The sequence below is a fragment of the Corythoichthys intestinalis genome, chromosome 9, assembly GCF_030265065.1.
Source record: "Corythoichthys intestinalis isolate RoL2023-P3 chromosome 9, ASM3026506v1, whole genome shotgun sequence".
NCBI lineage: Eukaryota > Metazoa > Chordata > Actinopteri > Syngnathiformes > Syngnathidae > Corythoichthys > Corythoichthys intestinalis.
Genome location: NC_080403.1, coordinates 15,410,087 through 15,429,379, shown reverse-complemented (window position 1 = coordinate 15,429,379; position 19,293 = coordinate 15,410,087). Strand labels below are relative to the sequence as shown.

Sequence of the window (19,293 nt, the reverse complement as noted above, 5' to 3'; positions counted from 1 at the left end):
ACCCAATCGACTCACAGCCGCGAAAAGTAAGGTTTACATTATGTCAGAAACTCGTTCGGTATTCCTCCGTTCCGAACCGAGCACCACGTACCGAAACGGTTCAGTACAAATACATGTACCATTACACCCTTAAATACAAGGTATCACGATATATCACCATTTCGATATTTCGTCACACCCCTAATGCACATGGCATTAAAAAAATCCGATCACTGTCTATGCTCCTAGTCCAAATGCATTTGCCTACTATCGCTGTCAATGGCTGTGCATGAGTTAAATACCTTAAATAGGAGATAATAATTGTAGATGTATGGTTTGCCACTTTCTACTTTGTTGTCAAATGTGAGCGATGAAGGCCCTGAGTTAAGACCTTGTTCCTACCCGTGTGCAATCTGTCTCCAAGCCTTACATTCTGCGCGCACGCGGATGAAAACAGATGATGCTCACACTTGCGCAGGGTTAGCCAGTAGCACACACACACCTTCCACACACACTCACCCCCACACACACACCCACACTCCAACACGCACACACACACACAGTGCTTCACTTACGGCAGGGGTGAGCCAGAACACGAATGTCGTCAACAGCGATGACTCCCGGGTGGCCCTGGACTGATACTGCTTCAAATATTACCTGGAGAGCAGAAAATATAGCGCGTGAGAGAGAAAAACAGACAAAAAAAAACTCTTTAAAATTGGATTTTTTGGCATTGATTTTAACAAGCGGACTAGAAGCGGAATTTGCGCAAAAATAAAACAACATTTCCTCCCCCTAAAAATTTTTTATTTATGTCGGTTTTGATTGATTGATTTCAAAATATATTTCAATTTGTGGTTATATTTTAGTATATTAGTATTTGTTATCTCTAATTTGGTATTAATTTATTCTTGTACTTCAATTTTACTTCTACGTCGCATTTATTAATTTTAATTTGTATATACTGTGTATTTCAGTTTTGATGCATGTATTTCATGATTCATTTCAATATTTATACATTATATTTAAATGTGTATTCATTTTAGTATATATGTATATATGTACTGTAGAAGCAATCAAATATTTCCATCGCTACTTATATTAATTTGTTTCTGCTTTTTATTTATTTAAATTTGTATATATTTCAAGGTTCATGGATTCCATGCATCATTTTAATATTTATTCATATATTTCCATTTCTATTTATTGCAAGAGAAATACATATATACACACTTACATATGGTGGAAAACACTCAGATGACTTAAAGTTCCGCTCTGAGACCCCCAATTTGGCAAAATTTCAAAATTGTCCGATATGTATGTGTGATACATCATTGGAAGGCTTAAATCTCAATTTTCTGGGGGAAGAAACATTTTGAACAGGTGGGCATTTAAAATAAAAATAATAATAATAATAATAATAATTTTAAACAGTGAAACCCTAACTGGAGGTGAGAGCATGAAAGAGCATAATTAAAGATGCCATGATTTTAACGAGATATTATCGCGTACTTACCTTGTTTCGATCTAAAAACTCCATGTAGCATGTATCACCAAGAGTCAATACATAGCTGTGAATGGCCAAAACCGGTGCTTTTTGGGGATTTTATGGGTGAAACATGGTAATATAACAAGGGTCTGCAGAAATCGCAGACATCAAGGAGTGGTCGAGATTTTCTTTTACATATTTTGATCCTTTTATACGTTTTTTTTTTGTGTCTTTGTTTGGATCGATTATTTATCATCTAACATATCTGAGAAAATGCGACAGTAACAAAAAATATATAATTAAGCGATAGTTATGAGTAGAGGTGTGCAAAATTTCCAATTCTTAGATTATTCACGATTCGGCCATGGAAGATTCGAGAACGATTCACAAACATCCAAATTCCGATTATTGAAATATGCCAAGTAAAGCGGAAGTACAACACACTCAGCGCGCCGTGCGGTCTTCGGGACGCAATGAGGAACGGAGCGAGAGTAGCTAAACATCATGCTTCTCATTACCCGGCCCTTCGGGTAATGCCAATGCTCAACTCACGGCTCTAGCTCAACTCATGCCACGAGATAAAAAAACACAACAACATACCTGACTGCTGCCGAAAAGCTGCTACAAAGTACATCCACATAATGTTACGGTAGATATCATTTATATAGGACTAGATGCAATATAGATTCGGTAGCATTAGCAGCACATCTACAAAAAGCTAGATGCTGGCGTTAGTAAACGGCCGCCATCTTAAAGCAGTACACTTCCCTGCAAGGCTGTTGCAGCGAACCTTCCACGCAAACCTAATTAACTTTTTATCTAAAATACTCCTAAATTGGTAAAATATTGACTTGAATCTATCTTTAAAATAGTTTTAAAACTTTCACATGTCGAAAGTAGACAAAAGGGAAATTATGGAATAACGGGAGCAATTTTAACAACTTTAACGGTTGATTCACAACATTAAATTAATTGAAATTAGTTTAAAGCTGCTGATACAGAATGGGGACTGGAGTTTTTTATTTACTGTTATTTTTGTATATTTGTTTACTGCTATATGTTAACTTGATACTGAAATAGTAGTTTGGTTTAGCCTGAGAGTATTTTTGAACAATTTTGGAACTAATGTACAAAACATTTAAAAAAAAAAAAAAAAAAAAAAAAAAGAGGAGGGGGGGTGCATCAATAATCGTTTTATAATCGAATAGGAGCCTCTGAATCGTGATCGTAATCGAATCGTTAGGTGCCCAAAGATTCCCAGCTCTAGTTATGAGGTAGATATCCGTGACTTATTTGCAGACATCATCATTGTGATGTAATTTGTTTAAAAGTTTAAAATATGCAAGTGAATAATTTTTTTAAGTTGTTTTTCTTTTTTTTAACTAAATATTAGACATCAATTAATGATTCTAAGCTAAAAATGACAGACATTTTGAATAATAAATATGATTAATTACCTACTTTTTATGGCTGGGTTGAAACAAAAGCGGTTGCGCGACGTCTGTAAACAGGGGTCTCCAGGGTAAAACGGAGTAGTTAAAAATAGTTCGGGGACTTAATGCACTAGGAATCTGCTATGGAAGTATATAGATATATTGTTCTATCAAACACAACAGTTCTTTTGGCTTAAAATATAGCAGTTTATTTTAAAGAGGGGTGCAAAAGCAGAAACTGCTTTTTCAGTCTTGTCTGTGTTTCACGCCATATATATGTATGTCGATATGAATGGCAGCCAATGAGTTAACATTCGGCAGAGTGACAGGCTGCCAGCCGGGCCATCCACTGCTGACCTGCACGTACACACACACACACACACACACACACTGGCCTGGACTTGTCAGTGTTGTGACAACATGGTCAGAATACTAACAACTTGGGGAATTTAAAAGAAAAACAGCAAAGGAAAGGAAAGGAAGGAAAGGGCCAGTGTATCCACTTTGTAAGTCTGAACTAGGGCTGGCAAGCTGTCCAAAAAAATGACAACCATTTTTTCCCCCCCTCATACAGTCAGATTTTGAATATTTTTTGTTTTGTTTTTTTACAGGTTGAAGACCTGACAAGGTCCCACTCAAGTAGTTGTGGATGTATAACATATATACAATTGTTGTTATTAAAGATTATATGAATATATGTGACTTTACTAGCAAGTGTTTCATCAAAACTTAAAAATACTAGTTAATAAACCTACTTGAAATTGTGCTGAAGTTGTGCTCACAAGTTTCCCTGTATATAAAGTAGGGATGTCCCATTCACATATTTTTGCACCCGAGTCCAAGACACCTGAATTTGAGGATACCTCGTCCCAATCCAATACCTCAGAGATGTATTAAGGAGGGGAAAATACAACAACCATTTTTCCTAATTTGAATAAAGCAGCAATGGTTTAAACAGAGTGAAAAAAATACATCACAAATCCCTTTGTTTGGAATTCAGTTGTGCGGCAAAACATAAGGTTGCAAACAAATTACATTTGAATATTTTGTTTTACATGAATAAACTTGAATTAAAAATCAGGTTGGTCAGCCGATGTGAGGAGTTGAGCTATCGTGGTAGTCATTTTCTTGACCTTTTTGCTGTATGCTTTTTTAAATTGAAATACCAGTGGATTATTTTGTTCCTTGTAGCCGTTAACTCATTCACTGCCATTGACAGTAATAGATATCAAATCCATTTCAACAGGGGAATCCTGGCATTTCGTGTTTATGTTTCACTGCTAACGGCAATAGACATCCAATCCATTTTGAGTGGGACGGTCGGCAGCAATTAATCATTGACGGAACTCCTAGTCAAAATGGACTGGATGTCTATCGCCTTCATTGGCACCAATGAGTTAATACTTGAGAATGAAAATCTTTTTTAGCCAATTCAGATATATGATGTGGTCAGGCCCAATTTCCAATCCTGTGAATAGATCGGAGACATCCCTAGTGCAGTGTGACCAAAAAGGAGGACATTTCTAACAATCGAATAAAACCAAGTGTGATGGATGAAAAACATTTTATAGATACTTTTATTGATATAATTCACACATTATACCATGCCATTTAAGAAACAATGATGGAATTGTAATTTTTTTTTAACAAACCTTGAAATTGTGTCCTCCTGCACAGATGAATTCTTGACATAAGCTGTTGGGATTCCTGATTGACCGTCCAGTATCTCAACTGGGATACTTTCAATTCATCCTGAATTCACCAAATTTGCAGCGTGTTTACTTGCTCAAGGTCTCGCAGTGCTGCCACTTGCTCATGTCTGCCAATAAGCACTATGAAAATTCCAGTTTTTTCAACAGTGGTCAATAGCAAATTTCAAGAATGCATCCATTTTTAAGAATGAAAATTCCATCATTGTTTCACACAGTAAATTGCTTGTTTTAAGGTTTCAATTACATGAACAAAATATTTTTTTTCCATCAATCTTTGATTTATTGGATTGTTGAAAACTTCCCTTTTGTGGGTCACCCTTATAGAGGGTTAAAAGGCCCACTGCCTATAATGCGGCTCACCTGGTAAGAGTTGGGCCAGAAGGTGGAGATGGCCAGCTCGGCCTTGATCCATCCATCCGTGACCACACGGCTAACGTTCCAAACGGGGTTGCTCTGAGCACCGCCGTTCACCTGAAAAAATAAAAGCACGTTCCAAAACTGGCCCGCCGTATTAACTTTCGGGTGAGGACGAGAGCGCTACCTTGACGTAGATGTTGAGGTCGCCGGGTCCGGCGCCGTCGCGGCCGCTGACTAAGTAAAGGAAATCGATGCAGTGGGTGTCGTTTTCCTTCAGTTTGGGCATGTAAAGGTGTGCACGTTGACCCGACGCGCGCCCTGAAGCGTTCACCGCCATCATGCCGCCTAAACAGAAAAAGAACAATACTTTTAAATTTTAAAAATGTAATGCATTTTAAAAAATGAAAAGCATAAGTGATTGGCAGTGACACCATCAAAACAAGTGACTAGGTCACTTTAAAATATATATTTTTTTGCAATATACTGTATATATATTTTTTTAAAGGGATCCACAGAAAGAAAGATTTGTAGTTCTTAAAAGATAAACATTATCATGAGTTAAAATAATTTGATATTGAAACCCCTCTTGATGATTTCGTTTTTATACAATTTGTAAAATTAGTTTAACTAATAGGTTGCCAAAGTTGTTGATGTCGCAGGGCGGTGACGTCACATTGTTACGCTGCCGGGCTTCCAGAATATGACTATAGCTACATAAACGTCATATTTTCAACCCTTTCAATTTGAACCCGAGAGGAACATTAATGAGCATGACTGCACTGTCAATATAAAACGAGCAGCAAAAGCAAAATGAACATGAAAGACGGGATGAGACGAGAAGAGAGTAGAAAAAAAAAAAGTGCTCTGCCAAAATGTGCTACACCGGCGAAATGTCTACAAGAGGCAAATTTGACACCAAAAGTAGTCCCATGCGCTTTCAGCTTGTTTTGTTTATATGCATACAGACAGAACATACTAAAGATGCCTTAAGAAAACACTTAATTGTAGTCATATCAAACACTAGGTACATGCCGCTTTGACCCATTAGCGCATGTGTTGGACGTCTCGCCATGTAGAAGGAATTGCAGTAAACCGGTAGTATTCGTCGAGTGACTGTGACAATCTACGTCACAGGTGTCAAACCGATTCCAGAAAGGGCCAAGTGGGTGCTGGATTTTGTTCTAACCGATACAACGCAGAGAGTTTAACCAATGAACTTCCTGCTGAAACAAGCAGCACCTGACAAAGTTTAACTGATTACACATGTAACAGATCTAATTGGTGAAAATAGGACGTGTACCCCAAATGTCCCCGATTCTAATGACGCTTATGGAGGGTGCTGCCATTGACGGCCATGGACATCCAATTTTCCCAATCATTTCTAATGGCGTTTACTTTGTTTAATGCCATTGACTGGCATTATTGTCCATTCTATTGATAGACCTGAGTGGGGCTAAGATCTGTTTCTCCACACAGGAAAGACCCAGGTGTAATTTCTCCTGAAATTGCAGTTTCTAGTTGGTGAAAAGGTGTCCTCTTCATTGGTTGGAAAGCAAACCTGCACCCACTTGGCCCTTTCTGAAATCGGTTTGACACCTGTGATCTACGTCATCGCCCCGAGCGTCCATTGCGCGCCTATAACATGGCGCCCTCCTTAGGTCAAAACATGTACTAAATATTATAGATTTTTAAATCAATGGCAATATTTAATGTGTTTCTAATGACATATTTTAGTAAAAGAGAACAAATGTGGCTGATTAGAGCCTACAAGTCTTCAAGTCTGAGGTCCCCTTTGATTCAATTTGATGACAAAAAAAACAAATCAAAAAACAATTTTAACAGGTTAAAATACTGCAGTCTATTTAGTTAATTCATGAACTGCCATTGACAGCGATAGATGTCCAACCTATCTATCTATCTATCTATCTATCTATCTATCTATCTATCTATCTATCTATCTATCTATCTATCTAGCAGTATGGCCTGGCATTGCTCGGACTTATGTAACATGAATGCAATACAACCGAATCACAGAAAAAACTTTCCTTAAAGATGCAGTTGTAATGTAGTAATAGTAAAAGGACACCATAAAGGGGTTAATGCGCAATCGCTTTTCCATCACTGCGTACAGTATTGTGACAAGCGACGTGGCGAAGAATGAGCGAGACAGTTTTTGTTTCACACCTGTTGCTCTTCTGGCCCATATACCATACGACCCCAAAAGACTGCACCTCTATTGAACAAAAAACACCAGAACATAACAACAGCAGCCACGACTCTAAGTCATGGTTGCCACTTCTACCCATGAACCATTGCGTGCGTAACACATGATAAATAACCGTCACTACATTACGAATAAACAGCCGAAATGAATCTCTTAGTAATATTCCGGAAAGTGAAAAAAATAAATAAATAAACCCAGCGACGTGTTGTGGAGTACTCAAAGCAACAACGTATCATCACAGCACATTTAAATTTGTACATGAAACCGTAAAGTTTGAAAGCCAACTGCGACATTGCAATCGCAAAAGACATGCCTTTTGCCCAAAAGACAGTGTTGTTGCCTCTACAATCATTGATTTTTTATACTATTTTTTTGAGATTCCAATTCATTTTCCGCACTAAATGGAGGCCTACAGATGAAAGCCATCTACGAGCGCTCCTGAAATATAAAGTACAGCTGTGTAAAATTTCGTCAAAATCTGCCCAGCTGTTTCGGAGTTTATAGGGAACGAACGAACATATATACACGCACAGAACCACACACTGACAAAGTTCCATTTTTTTATAACAGTACAAATATTGATACATTTGACTAGTTGTTTGGGCTGCTGTATATTAAGATTATATAGTTAATCAATAATTGAATTCATAACTTAATGCCTGCCATTGAGAGTCTGCGACAATGAACGAACATTCATGGACTAGACATCTACCAGTGATAAACTAATTTCAATTCGCGGCAGAATTAATGATTGGACATCTACGGGCGTCAATGGCAATGAACGTATTAATCTCGGTGCAGTCCTCCTGTGGGCGGCCTTCCTGGGGGGCCAGCAGCCGCGCCATAAAAAAACCTTCTGGCCGCAGAGTGCGTTCGAAGGTGTTTTACGACGCGGACGGGGCTCTCTGGAACGCCGCCACAGGCCGCCGTCAGATTTACGCACCCGGCGCCCTCAATCACAGAGGTGGCGCCGGCACGCACACACGTCCTCTTGCGTGCGTGCCAGCAGATAAAAAATGATTAAAGAATTAAATCAGGTGGGCTGAAAGAGATATCATTCATTCATTAGTGCTCAAGAGACATCAACAAAGAAAATAGAGAGGGTGCAAAAATAATGGAATTTACAACAAATAATGCAAATGAAAGTAATAGATAAAGAAAATTAGCACATGTTAAGAAAATATATGAAGAAAAGACGCAAATCAATATAAAAATAATGTGTTAAACAATTAAAAAAAAGTCAATCAAAAGAACATTTAAATAATCAAGAAATATATTTACATAAAAATATAAAACAGAATTGTATTCAAAGACCAAAGAAGAAAACAAATGTATAATTTCTTCGTAGAAATTAAATTAATAAAGAAATTAAAATAATCGTTTGATTATTTAATTTGATTTGTTTTATTTTTTCTAATCATATTTATATTTTCTATTTTATATATATATATATATATATATATATATTTTTTTTTTTTTTTTTTTTTTAATATGAATAATTTTTAACCTCCATTAACAGCAATACACGTCCAATTCATTTGGACTTGGAGAAAGGGTAGGAGCGTTCATTGCCATCAATGGTAGTGAATGATTTAAAAAAATAACAATAATCTGATGAATTAAAATAAAAATCAACGGATTAATCAAGTTTTAAAAGCATTAGTGGCAACTCACTATTTTGTTAGCCCCCCCCTCCAGTCTGAACGGATTGGACGTCTATCACCGTCAATGGCAGTGAATTTAAAAATAACACATATAATCTGATTAATAAAAAGACAATTGACGGATTAATCAATTCTTGAAAGTAGTAGTTACAGCACTATCTTATTTTGTTGGCATTTGTTCTGCTAGCCCCTCCCAGTGTAAATGGATTTGACACCTATCAATGTCAATGGCATCCAGTAAGTGAACCTATGACAGAACCAGGTCAAACTACGCAAAGTTTGGCAAGTTTTTTTTTCCCATACTCCCCTAACTTGAGCATCAAAAAAAGTGAGCTAGCTAGCTTGCGAGTGAGCGAGAGACACCTTGTTCTTCCCAGTCTTGTTGCTTTTTATCTGCCTCTTGTTCTTCTTCTGGAGATGTAACAGGCGTCTTTAGCAGCCGCAGGACTCCGCATTTTTACTTTGAGAAACAAAACGTGTGATAGAAAGGCGGCGCACGGAAATTATTTATGCGTCGGGGCGCCGACTGTCAGCACATGCACACGAGTCAGAGAAAAAAAATCGGCGGCCTGACGCAACAAAATCCAACAATTTGTGTCTGACACTACAAAAAGGAAAAGAGCAGCGACTGTCAAAACAATGGAGGGTACTTGCATCAGAAAAAACAACCAAAGACCAAAATGACAACAAGAAAGTACGCTAGCGCTAGCAGCTAATGGCTGTCTTTGGTGTTTACAAGCAATTACTGTCTTTGGATTTTTTTTCACAACATGACTAACTTTCATTAAGGACTTAGCTGTATTTGCTATTCACTAGTATTGCACCGATGCTATTTTTTGCTCCTGGCACAGATTGCTGGCTGTATAATATCAGGCAATACCGATATTGTACCAATACCACAATAATTATTATTAAAAATAATAACATATGTACATTAAAAAATAATGTTAATTCCCTACCACCCTCCCACTCCAAATGGTTTGGATATCTACTGGTTGGTAGAATAAGAGCGTGAATTTTGGTCAGGGGAAGAACAATTTTTTTTTTTTAAATCTCAGCAGCTGCCATTGACCACAACAGATGTCCGATCCATTTGAAGTGGGAGGCTGGCAGCGAATGCCACTTTAAATGGATTGGACGCCTGGTGATAAACTCATTGAAATTCACAGCAAAAAGATGTTTATTAGTTGCATTGTTGAATTACCGTTCATTGCTTTCCGGACACATATAAGTGTTGTATAGTCAGATCATCTTTGTCGTGAGCCTTGTATTGCAAATCGTATTGTATCGTATCGGGAGGTACCCAGAGGCTCCCAGCTGTAATGCTACTGTGTCTCTTCTGGATTGTTTTAGCTTGCAGCACTACTTGATGCATTTGACATTTATGCCAGGTCAGTTTACTATCAATAGCGTACCGCACAAATGCTATTTTTAGACCATGACGTCGCCATCATAACCCGGAAGTGGGTCAACATGGACACGCCCTCGCATACAATCCATGCTATTACTGCTTGTTTTCTGCTGGTAATCTTTCAAAAAAGAATGGGCCGAGTAAACACTGCTGCTATGAAACTTGTGGAAACGACTAGACATTACAAAATATGAAGGATGTTTTCTTCATACGTTTCCCCAAGCCAAAAACTCAAGGAAGGCGGTGAAGCTACGCAAGGTGAAGCTATTCACATTTCATATGCAGTAAACATTTTGTTGGGGGCCATGGTCCTGCAGAGGAGGAACAGATAAGCCATTTTGAGATTTTTACTTATTTTTTAGCATGGCGTTTTGCCGTGCTGCTCCTGTCTGACAATGAATGACCTGAAAAAAAAAATGGTAAAATGGTATCTGACTGCCACTGTTGTTACCTTTTCTGCTGTAAAAAAACAACCTTAGTAAGAGCGAAGTGTAAATAAATTATAGAATTAAGATTTATTGTTAATATACAGTAAAAATTAAAAGTGTTCATTGGCTGTCACTGAGTAGCAATTGTGATCACTACACAAAAATAGTAGTTTGAATTACCCCCAAGAACGGTCAGAGACATAAGAAAACAGAGGATATAATATATTAGAAAGACAGGGCATATGGTGGTAAAGGATAGATTGTTGAAGAATGTCATATTGTCAGTGGCGTAAGGCAATGCACACAAGAAAAAGGTGTCGATAAAAAAGCTACCACTGGATCAGGTCGGCTCTTTTTCAGCCCTCGACACTCAATTCATCTCTTTAACTGAACTGTATGTTCTTCCATTTCTTTCCCAGGGACATCATTTTCGGACAGAATTGGGAGGCTTAGCTCAGTAAAAAACACATTCGTACATTATTTCAATGCATTTAGCATTAAGGACAAACGCAAGCTTGACCCGCCTAGCAACAATTGTTAACGTCATGAAGTGACGTTTTGTCTGCGGTAGCCCATTGAAAAATTAAGTAAGCGAAAAGCAAGAATTGTTCTTTCATTTTTCACCAAATAATTAAAAATGTATTAAGTCGTGGCATATCGCGATATAAAACAGCCTGTATCATGATTTGGAGATTTTTTGCCATATCGCACAATGGTCCTTACAAATGATGAAAAAGTCTCGTGTTTATTTGAATGTTTGCCTAATAAGCGCCTCTTTCCACTTTCCCTGGGTGGAAACGACTTTAGGGACCATAGTCCGGCACGCAGTCATTATTTCGCCGCAAATGAAGCCGTCTGGCGAGAACGGAAAACGGCGCGTCTTTGCACCGGCCGCGTGTCATTTTGCGCCATTATTGGCGTGGCGCCGAGACGGCAAATAAACAGGCAGAGTTATCGGCGGCCCGCGGGGAGCCATTACTCCAGCGCGCCGTGCCTTTTATATGCTGCCTGCCTCTTAAAAACGCTCCTTTATTGCTCCTCCTGATGGATGCGCACAGACTCGCCGCCCTTTTTTCACTCTTTCTGTCTGAGAGGCTTTCGCACATGCACGCAAGCAGAAAAAGTAAAAAAAGGACTCTGTTTACTCGCTGCCATTGATGGCGAAAGACGTCCAATTCATCTCCAATGGGGGAGGCTGGACGTCTATTGCTGTCAATGGCATAAATGAGTAAAAAGCCCACACTCATGCTGCTTTATTGGCAGCATCATTCAAATGACAAAAAGTACTTTGTAAATAAATCAAATAAAAGTAGAATGTTAGCATTTGGGTTAGCATGTTTTTATTCATTAAAAATAAAGCATTTATCTTGTTTTCCTTTCATTTCTACATCACTCTTTTTACTTTTTATTTAAAGTTAAAGAGTAAAAATGGCAGTAGTTCAAAAGTTAGCATTTGCAGTAGCAGGAAAAAAAACTTTGTGGGTTTTGCTTTCATTTTTAACAATTTTTTACTTTAAGTGTATTATTTACATTTAAATGAAAAGATTACAAATTGCAACATTTTGTAAGTTAGCGTTTGCAGTAGCATTTTTAAATAATTTTTTTTTCGTAATAAGCAATTTATTTTTCTTTCATTTTAACATAAGGTTAACTCTAAATGTATTTTTATTTAAATTGTTAAGTCTTTTTTATTTTATTTAAAAACTTTAAGAAGATCATTTCTTTGCGAAAGACATAATTTTACAATTTAACTTTATTTTTATATGAATATTTTTACCATTTTGGCAGTGATAGACGTTAAACATTTTATATATATATATATATATATATATATATATATATATATATATATATATATATATATATATATATATATATATACAGTGCCTTGCAAAAGTATTCGGCCCCCTTGAATCTTGCAACCTTTCGCCACATTTCAGGCTTCAAACATCAAGATATGAAATTTAATTTTTTTGTCAAGAATCAACAACAAGTGGGACACAGTCGTGAAGTGGAACAACATTTATTGGATAATTTAAACTTTTTTAACAAATAAAAAACTGAAAAGTGGGGCGTGCAATATTATTCGGCCCTTTTACTTTCAGTGCAGCAAACTCACTCCAGACGTTCAGTGAGGATCTCTGAATGATCCAATCTTGTCCTAAATGACAGATGATGATAAATAGAATCCACCTGTGTGTAATCAAGTCTCCGTATAAATGCACCTGCTCTGTGATAGTCTCAGGGTTCTGTTTAAAGGGCAGAGAGCATTATGAAAACCAAGGAACACACCAGGCAGGTCCGAGATACTGTTGTGGAGAAGTTTAAAGCCGGATTTGGATACAAAAAGATTTCCCAAGCTTTAAACATCTCAAGGAGCACTGTGCAAGCCATCATATTGAAATGGAAGGAGCATCAGATCACTGCAAATCTACCAAGACCCGGCCGTCCTTCCAAACTTTCTTCTCAAACAAGGAGAAAACTGATCAGAGATGCAGCCAAGAGGCCCATGATCACTCTGGATGAACTGCAGAGATCTACAGCTGAGGTGGGAGAGTCTGTCCATAGGACAACAATCAGTCGTACACTGCACAAATCTGGCCTTTATGAAGAGTGGCAAGAAGAAAGCCATTTCTCAAAGATATCCATAAAAAGTCTCGTTTAAAGTTTGCCACAAGCCACCTGGGAGACACACCAAACATGTGGAAGAAGGTGCTCTGGTCAGATGAAACCAAAATTGAACTTTTTGGCCACATTGCAAAACGATATGTTTGGCGTAAAAGCAACACAGCTCATCACCCTGAACACACCATCCCCACTGTCAAACATGGTGGTGGCAGCATCATGGTTTGGGCCTGCTTTTCTTCAGCAGGGACAGGGAAGATGGTTAAAATTGACGGTAAGATGGATGCAGCCAAATACAGGAACATTCTGGAAGAAAACCTGTTGATATCTGCACAAGACCTGAGACTGGGACGGAGATTTATCTTCCAACAGGACAATGATCCAAAACATAAAGCCAAATCTGCAATGGAATGGTTCAAAAATAAACGTATCCAGGTGTTAGAATGGCCAAGTCAAAGTCCAGACCTGAATCCAATCGAGAATCTGTGGAAAGAGCTGAAGACTGCTGTTCACAAACACTCTCCATCCAAACTCACTGAGCTCGAGCTGTTTTGCAAGGAAGAATGGGCAAGAATGTCAGTCTCTCGATGTGCAAAACTGATAGAAACATTCCCCAAGCGACTTGCAGCTGTAATTGGAGCAAAAGGTGGCGCTACAAAGTATTAACGCAAGGGGGCCGAATAATCTTGCACGCCCCACTTTTCAGTTTTTTATTTGTTAAAAAAGTTTAAATCATCCAATAAATTTTGTTCCACTTCACGATTGTGTCCCACTTGTTGTTGATTCTTGACAAAAAATTAAAATTTTATATCTTTATGTTTGAAGCCTGAAATGTGGCGAAAGGTTGCAAGGTTCAAGGGGGCCGAATACTTTTGCAAGGCACTGTATAAATATATAAGAAAAATGTTAGTACAAGTTATAGAAATTTTATATTAAAACCCCTCTTAATGTTTTCGTTTTAATAAAATTTGTAAAATTTTCAATCAAAAAATAAACTAGTAGCCCGCCATTGTTGATGTCAATAATTACTTACACAATGTAATGGGTGCTGAAACCTATAAAATCAGTCGCACCCAAGCGCCAGCTGAGGGCAGCAAAACTCCATAAAACACAAGTGAGCGTTTCACTGTACTGTCATTTAAATCTGTCTGAGCGGGACATCTGCGTTAATTGCGTCAAATATTTTAACGTGATTAATTTTCAAAATTAATTAACGCGATAATTTTGACAGCCCTAACGCGTGTGTGTGTGTATATACATACATACATATATATATATATATATATATATATATATATATATATATATATATATATATATATATATATATATATAAAAGCACTTAAGTTTTAAACATGTTACTGTCCCACCGAATTATTTTTAAACAAGAATAAAGTAGTAGGAAAATGCTTGGCTTTATTAAATGCTTCATAGTGAATCTACTCAAATCCTCTCAAGCTGCTCACTTACACACATTAAGTTGCCACAGCAACTGTTTAACAAGTTAGACGATGATTGACGCATGCAGCGCTTTAGATGTCCATGACTGGCAAGATCAAACAAACATCATCGTTAATCAGCAACTCCAGTGCAGTGCCTGACGAATAAAGAGCAGGGAGGGAGGGAAGGAGGGAGGCAGCGAGAGTGAGACTATGTCATCGGCTATGGACAGCTTATCTGTTTTTTTTTGTTTGTTTTTTTTTTATCTAAAAAAAAATCTGCAATGGTCTGAGGGTGCGAAGTTTAAAGCACGAAGTAGCGAGGGATCACTGTATATTTTTTTTTCTCTCTTTTTTTTTTTTTACAAAATGTCTCAGAATTATTATTGTGTTGCTTACTTCATTCATTGCCGTTTGGAAGGCTAGCATAGACTGATCATGTTTTACTGCCATTGACGGCGATAGACATTCAGTCCAATTTGACTGGGGGGTTAGCAGCGATCACTCAAACCCACTCAAAATGGATAGGACCAACCAATGAGTTGATACTTAAAAATAAATACATTTTTATCGGGGACATCCCTAATATGTATATTATGAACAAAATTACAGTGTAGAGAGTATATTGGCTCAAATGCAAGGAGCAGAAAGTGCTATATTTTCTTCAGCAACTTCTTGTATTTGTTTGTTTTTCCCAAAAGTTGTCAGAGGGCACATGAAGGTCATTTCACAGCTGTAGCAAACGCAGCGCTACGATTCGCCGGCCGTGCGTGAGTTCTGCTCTTCGCTGACAGCTCTATCTGCCCGAGCGCCACTCCAGCAGAGTGCTCAAAGCGTCCACCTGACAGCTCGGTGCCGCCAGTGTTTTCCACAGAAAGTCTCTTCACGCGCGTTTTCATTCCCTGTCAAATGCGAGGTGCCGTCGTGTTAAGCGCTCACTAAAAGCTGACAAAGAGCTACCCTGACACCTGCCACCTGTGTTCACATGTACGCAAGTTTCCCTCAAGATCTAAACGCAATGAGCATTTTTCAAAAAGCATACTTTTATTCAATACGCCCACACAGAACTGTGTTTGACAAAATAACAACAAATTCAGAGACCTCTGGTTAAGACCATTCATTTGGGTATGACTCGAAGTAGTTTGGCACGATATTATTTTCATGGATTAGTTGACGCTTAAAAAAACAAATCAGAAAAACATTTTTGGTCTATTACGGCAAAATGTAAGTGTATTTTTGACAAATAATGACAGATTGCGAGACGTTGCATTAGCACAGTTCATTTAGGTATGAAAATTTGGTTTGGTTTGGTTTAATTTGGTGACAAAACGGTAAGAAAATTTTAAAAAATTAGAAAACTTGAAAAAAAAAAAAACATTTTTCTTCAATACGGCAACGTGTGTTTTCTGAAAAAATGACATAAGAAAGAGACTGCATTAATACTATTTATTTAAGTTACTACTACATGACTACATGTAGATTTTTGAATAATTGTTTTTTGAAAATTTGATAAAATGTTAAGTAAAAAAAAAGTATATTTTGGTTCATTATGGCAAAATGTAGATGTGTTCTGGAAGAATAACGTCCACATTTGGTTCGGCCCCATGAACAATTTTTTTTTTTTCAATTGTCTTATTTATTTCCTGGCTTTTTTCTGAGAAGAACCCATATTATATTATATTATATTATATTATATTATATTATATTATATTTATTATATATTATATTATATTTAGGGCTGTCAAAATTATCGCGTTAACGGTCGATAATGAATTTTTTTAATTAATCACGTTAAAATATTTGACGCAATTAACGCACATGCCCCGCTCAAACAGATTAAAATGACAGCACAGTGCAATGCCAACTTGTTACTTGTGTTTTTGGGAGTTTTGTCGCCCTCTGCTGGCGCTTGGGTGCGACTGATTTTATGGGCTTAAGCACCCGTGAGCATTGTGTAATTATTGACATCAACTATGGCGAGCTACTAGTTTATTTTTTGATTGAAAATTTTACGAATTTTATTAAAACGAAAACATTAAGAGGGGTTTTAATATAGAATTTGTATAACTTGTACTAACATTCATCTTTTAAGAACTACAAGTCTTTCTATCCATGGATCGCTTTAACAATGTTAATAATGTTAATGCCATCTTGTTGATTTATCGTTATGATAAACAAATACAGTACTTATGTACCGTATGGTGAATGTATATATCCATGTTGTGTCTTATCTTTCCATTCCAACAATAATTTACAGAAAAATATGTCATATTTTATGGATGGTTTGAATTGCGATTAATTACGATTAATTAATTAAGCTGTAATTAACTCGATTAAAATTTTTAATTGTTTGACAGCCCTAATTATATTTTATTATATCATATTATATTATATTACATTATATTATATTGTATTATATTATACTATTATATTATATTATTATTATTTTATTTACTTTTGTTCCATGAAGATTCCAGAAAGGGTTATTTGGTTGTGGCTTTCTGAAAAACAATAAATCTTAACATTTAGGCACTCCTGCAATCGTCACATCTTTTCTGTTACAAACTGACACCGGCCCCTCATCAGAGAAGGGAAACGTTATGGTGCCCTCACAGGAAAAAGTTTGGGGACCCCTGCCTTACACGAACACCACTAATTTGAGGTATTAGTCTATGTTGGTTTGGAACAATTATATTTCTGAAATTTCTTTGACAAAATAGCGGAAAAATTAAATTTTTAGTCAATAAGGCATCAATTAAGTGTTCTCTGAAAAATAACGAAAACTTAAATGAGCTTGCACCAAGCCTGTTCATTTCAATGTAGTTTGATACAATTTGATTTTTGAAGATTTCATCCAATTTTAGGCAAAAACGTATATTTTCATTCAATACGGAAGAGGTAAGTAATGACAAATTGAAAGACCTTGCATCATTTGAGGTACGACTCTTGTTGACTTTTGAAGATTTGATCAAATTTCAATCAAATATGGACATTGTTTTTTCATAATCGGTTTTGGCCAATATGTATATGGTAGAGCTGTCATGTCGACTTATTGCCTGCCTGGGTTTCTAGTGTTTGGATGTCCCCTGCAGGTAGTTTCCAGTAGTTTTAAAAACGTCCAGTGCTGGTGCCAAGAAAGAACTCGATGCCGGTTCTCTGGAAGTATTTTGAATTCGAGAAGGATGACGAAGCACCTGCATTAGTTTGACGGTCCATTTCATAAATCCTGGATGCAGGAGCAGTGCATTGGGCACGGATTGCACCCAAAAATCAGTGTCGACGCCGGTTCTCTGGAAGTATTTTGAATTCGAGAAGGATGACAAAGCACCTAAATTAGTTTGACGGTCCATTTCATAAATCCTGGATGCAGGAGCAGTGCATTGGGCACGGATTGCACCCAAAAATCAGTGTGTCTTGTTATTTTGTATCCCTGTGTGTCTGTAACTCTGATAGCTTTTATGATGGTACAATTTACAATGGATCAGCTAAGCATTCAGCATAAAGTATAATCCAACAGTGTAGCCTATAATATGACCGTTTAATGGCCACAGCTATTTTTCTGTATGTGCTTGCATTATTCTGTGTCATCACTGCCATCATAAAATCGTAAATGTTTCATTGGCATAAGAGTTAGAGCAGTATAGCTAAATGTGTGTGGTATGGGGAGGGGGGTGTTCTGAAAAAAAAACTGAAAACTTGGAGTAAACATTTAGGTTGAGTAATCATGTCCCAGCAGCCATTAACAATAAGTCGTCTGATTCTCGGTCCTCTGTTTGAAGTGTGCTGTTCAAGCCCCTCAAGTCATTTGTGTTACGACATTTTTGCACAGTGTCCATGACAATACAATGTTGTACATTGTTCAAGTCATATAAGCCGTTTAAAATGTTTATACTTAAATGCTCATTGTTTACAAGATATTTTTATGTACCCTTAACGTTTACACTGAATGTACAATTGTTAAGTATGTTAAATTGACAGCTGGTAAATAAATCAACGTGAAAGCGAATTTATCATCTTTTATCGTTATCGAGGTTAATCTGCTCAATTTACCGTGATAAGAACATAAGGCCATATCACTCAGCCCTACGTGGTGTATACTTTGCTTTATTTGTGACTTTATTTCATATTATTGACACAATGTTTTGTTTAGTTTTACAAAAAAGTATCAGTGTTATTGTCAAGGGAAAGATGGCCACAGCATCTGTCAATTTGTGTACCCACACACACATTGAGTACAGAATAATTGCCTTATTGGCACTTTGTACTTGCACTTGTACGTGATCCAAAGAAACTGATGTTTGCACTATTTTGATTTCAACAATAAATGTAGTGGTGCAATATAGGCACTTTTTCCATAATTTCAGTTGGAGTTGCTCTTATTTTTCACAGAATTTCCATTTAGAAAACCTTGAATTTCTTACATTTATTATTATTAAAGCATCCAGTGGGACCCCGGCTCCAGACTATCATTTTTTGCCAGGAGCACAGTGGCCCCTAACTTAAAATTTTAGAGGGGCAAGCAGAACATTTAG

At 37.1% G+C, this 19,293-nt stretch overlaps 1 protein-coding gene across 5 annotated transcripts in view; it reads right to left on the bottom strand.

Annotated features, from left to right (window-relative positions):
* ptprt (protein tyrosine phosphatase receptor type T) overlaps positions 1–19,293 on the bottom strand; it is a 262,227-nt gene that overhangs the window by 213,695 nt on the left and 29,239 nt on the right. For all 5 annotated transcript variants that reach the window (XM_057846399.1, XM_057846400.1, XM_057846401.1 and 2 more), the window contains exons 3-5: positions 5,155–5,315; positions 4,974–5,084; positions 555–636 (exon numbers count right to left, since the gene is read on the bottom strand). In XM_057846399.1, the coding sequence (XP_057702382.1) occupies positions 555–636; positions 4,974–5,084; positions 5,155–5,315 (354 nt within the window). The remainder of the gene's footprint in view (positions 1–554; positions 637–4,973; positions 5,085–5,154; positions 5,316–19,293) is intronic.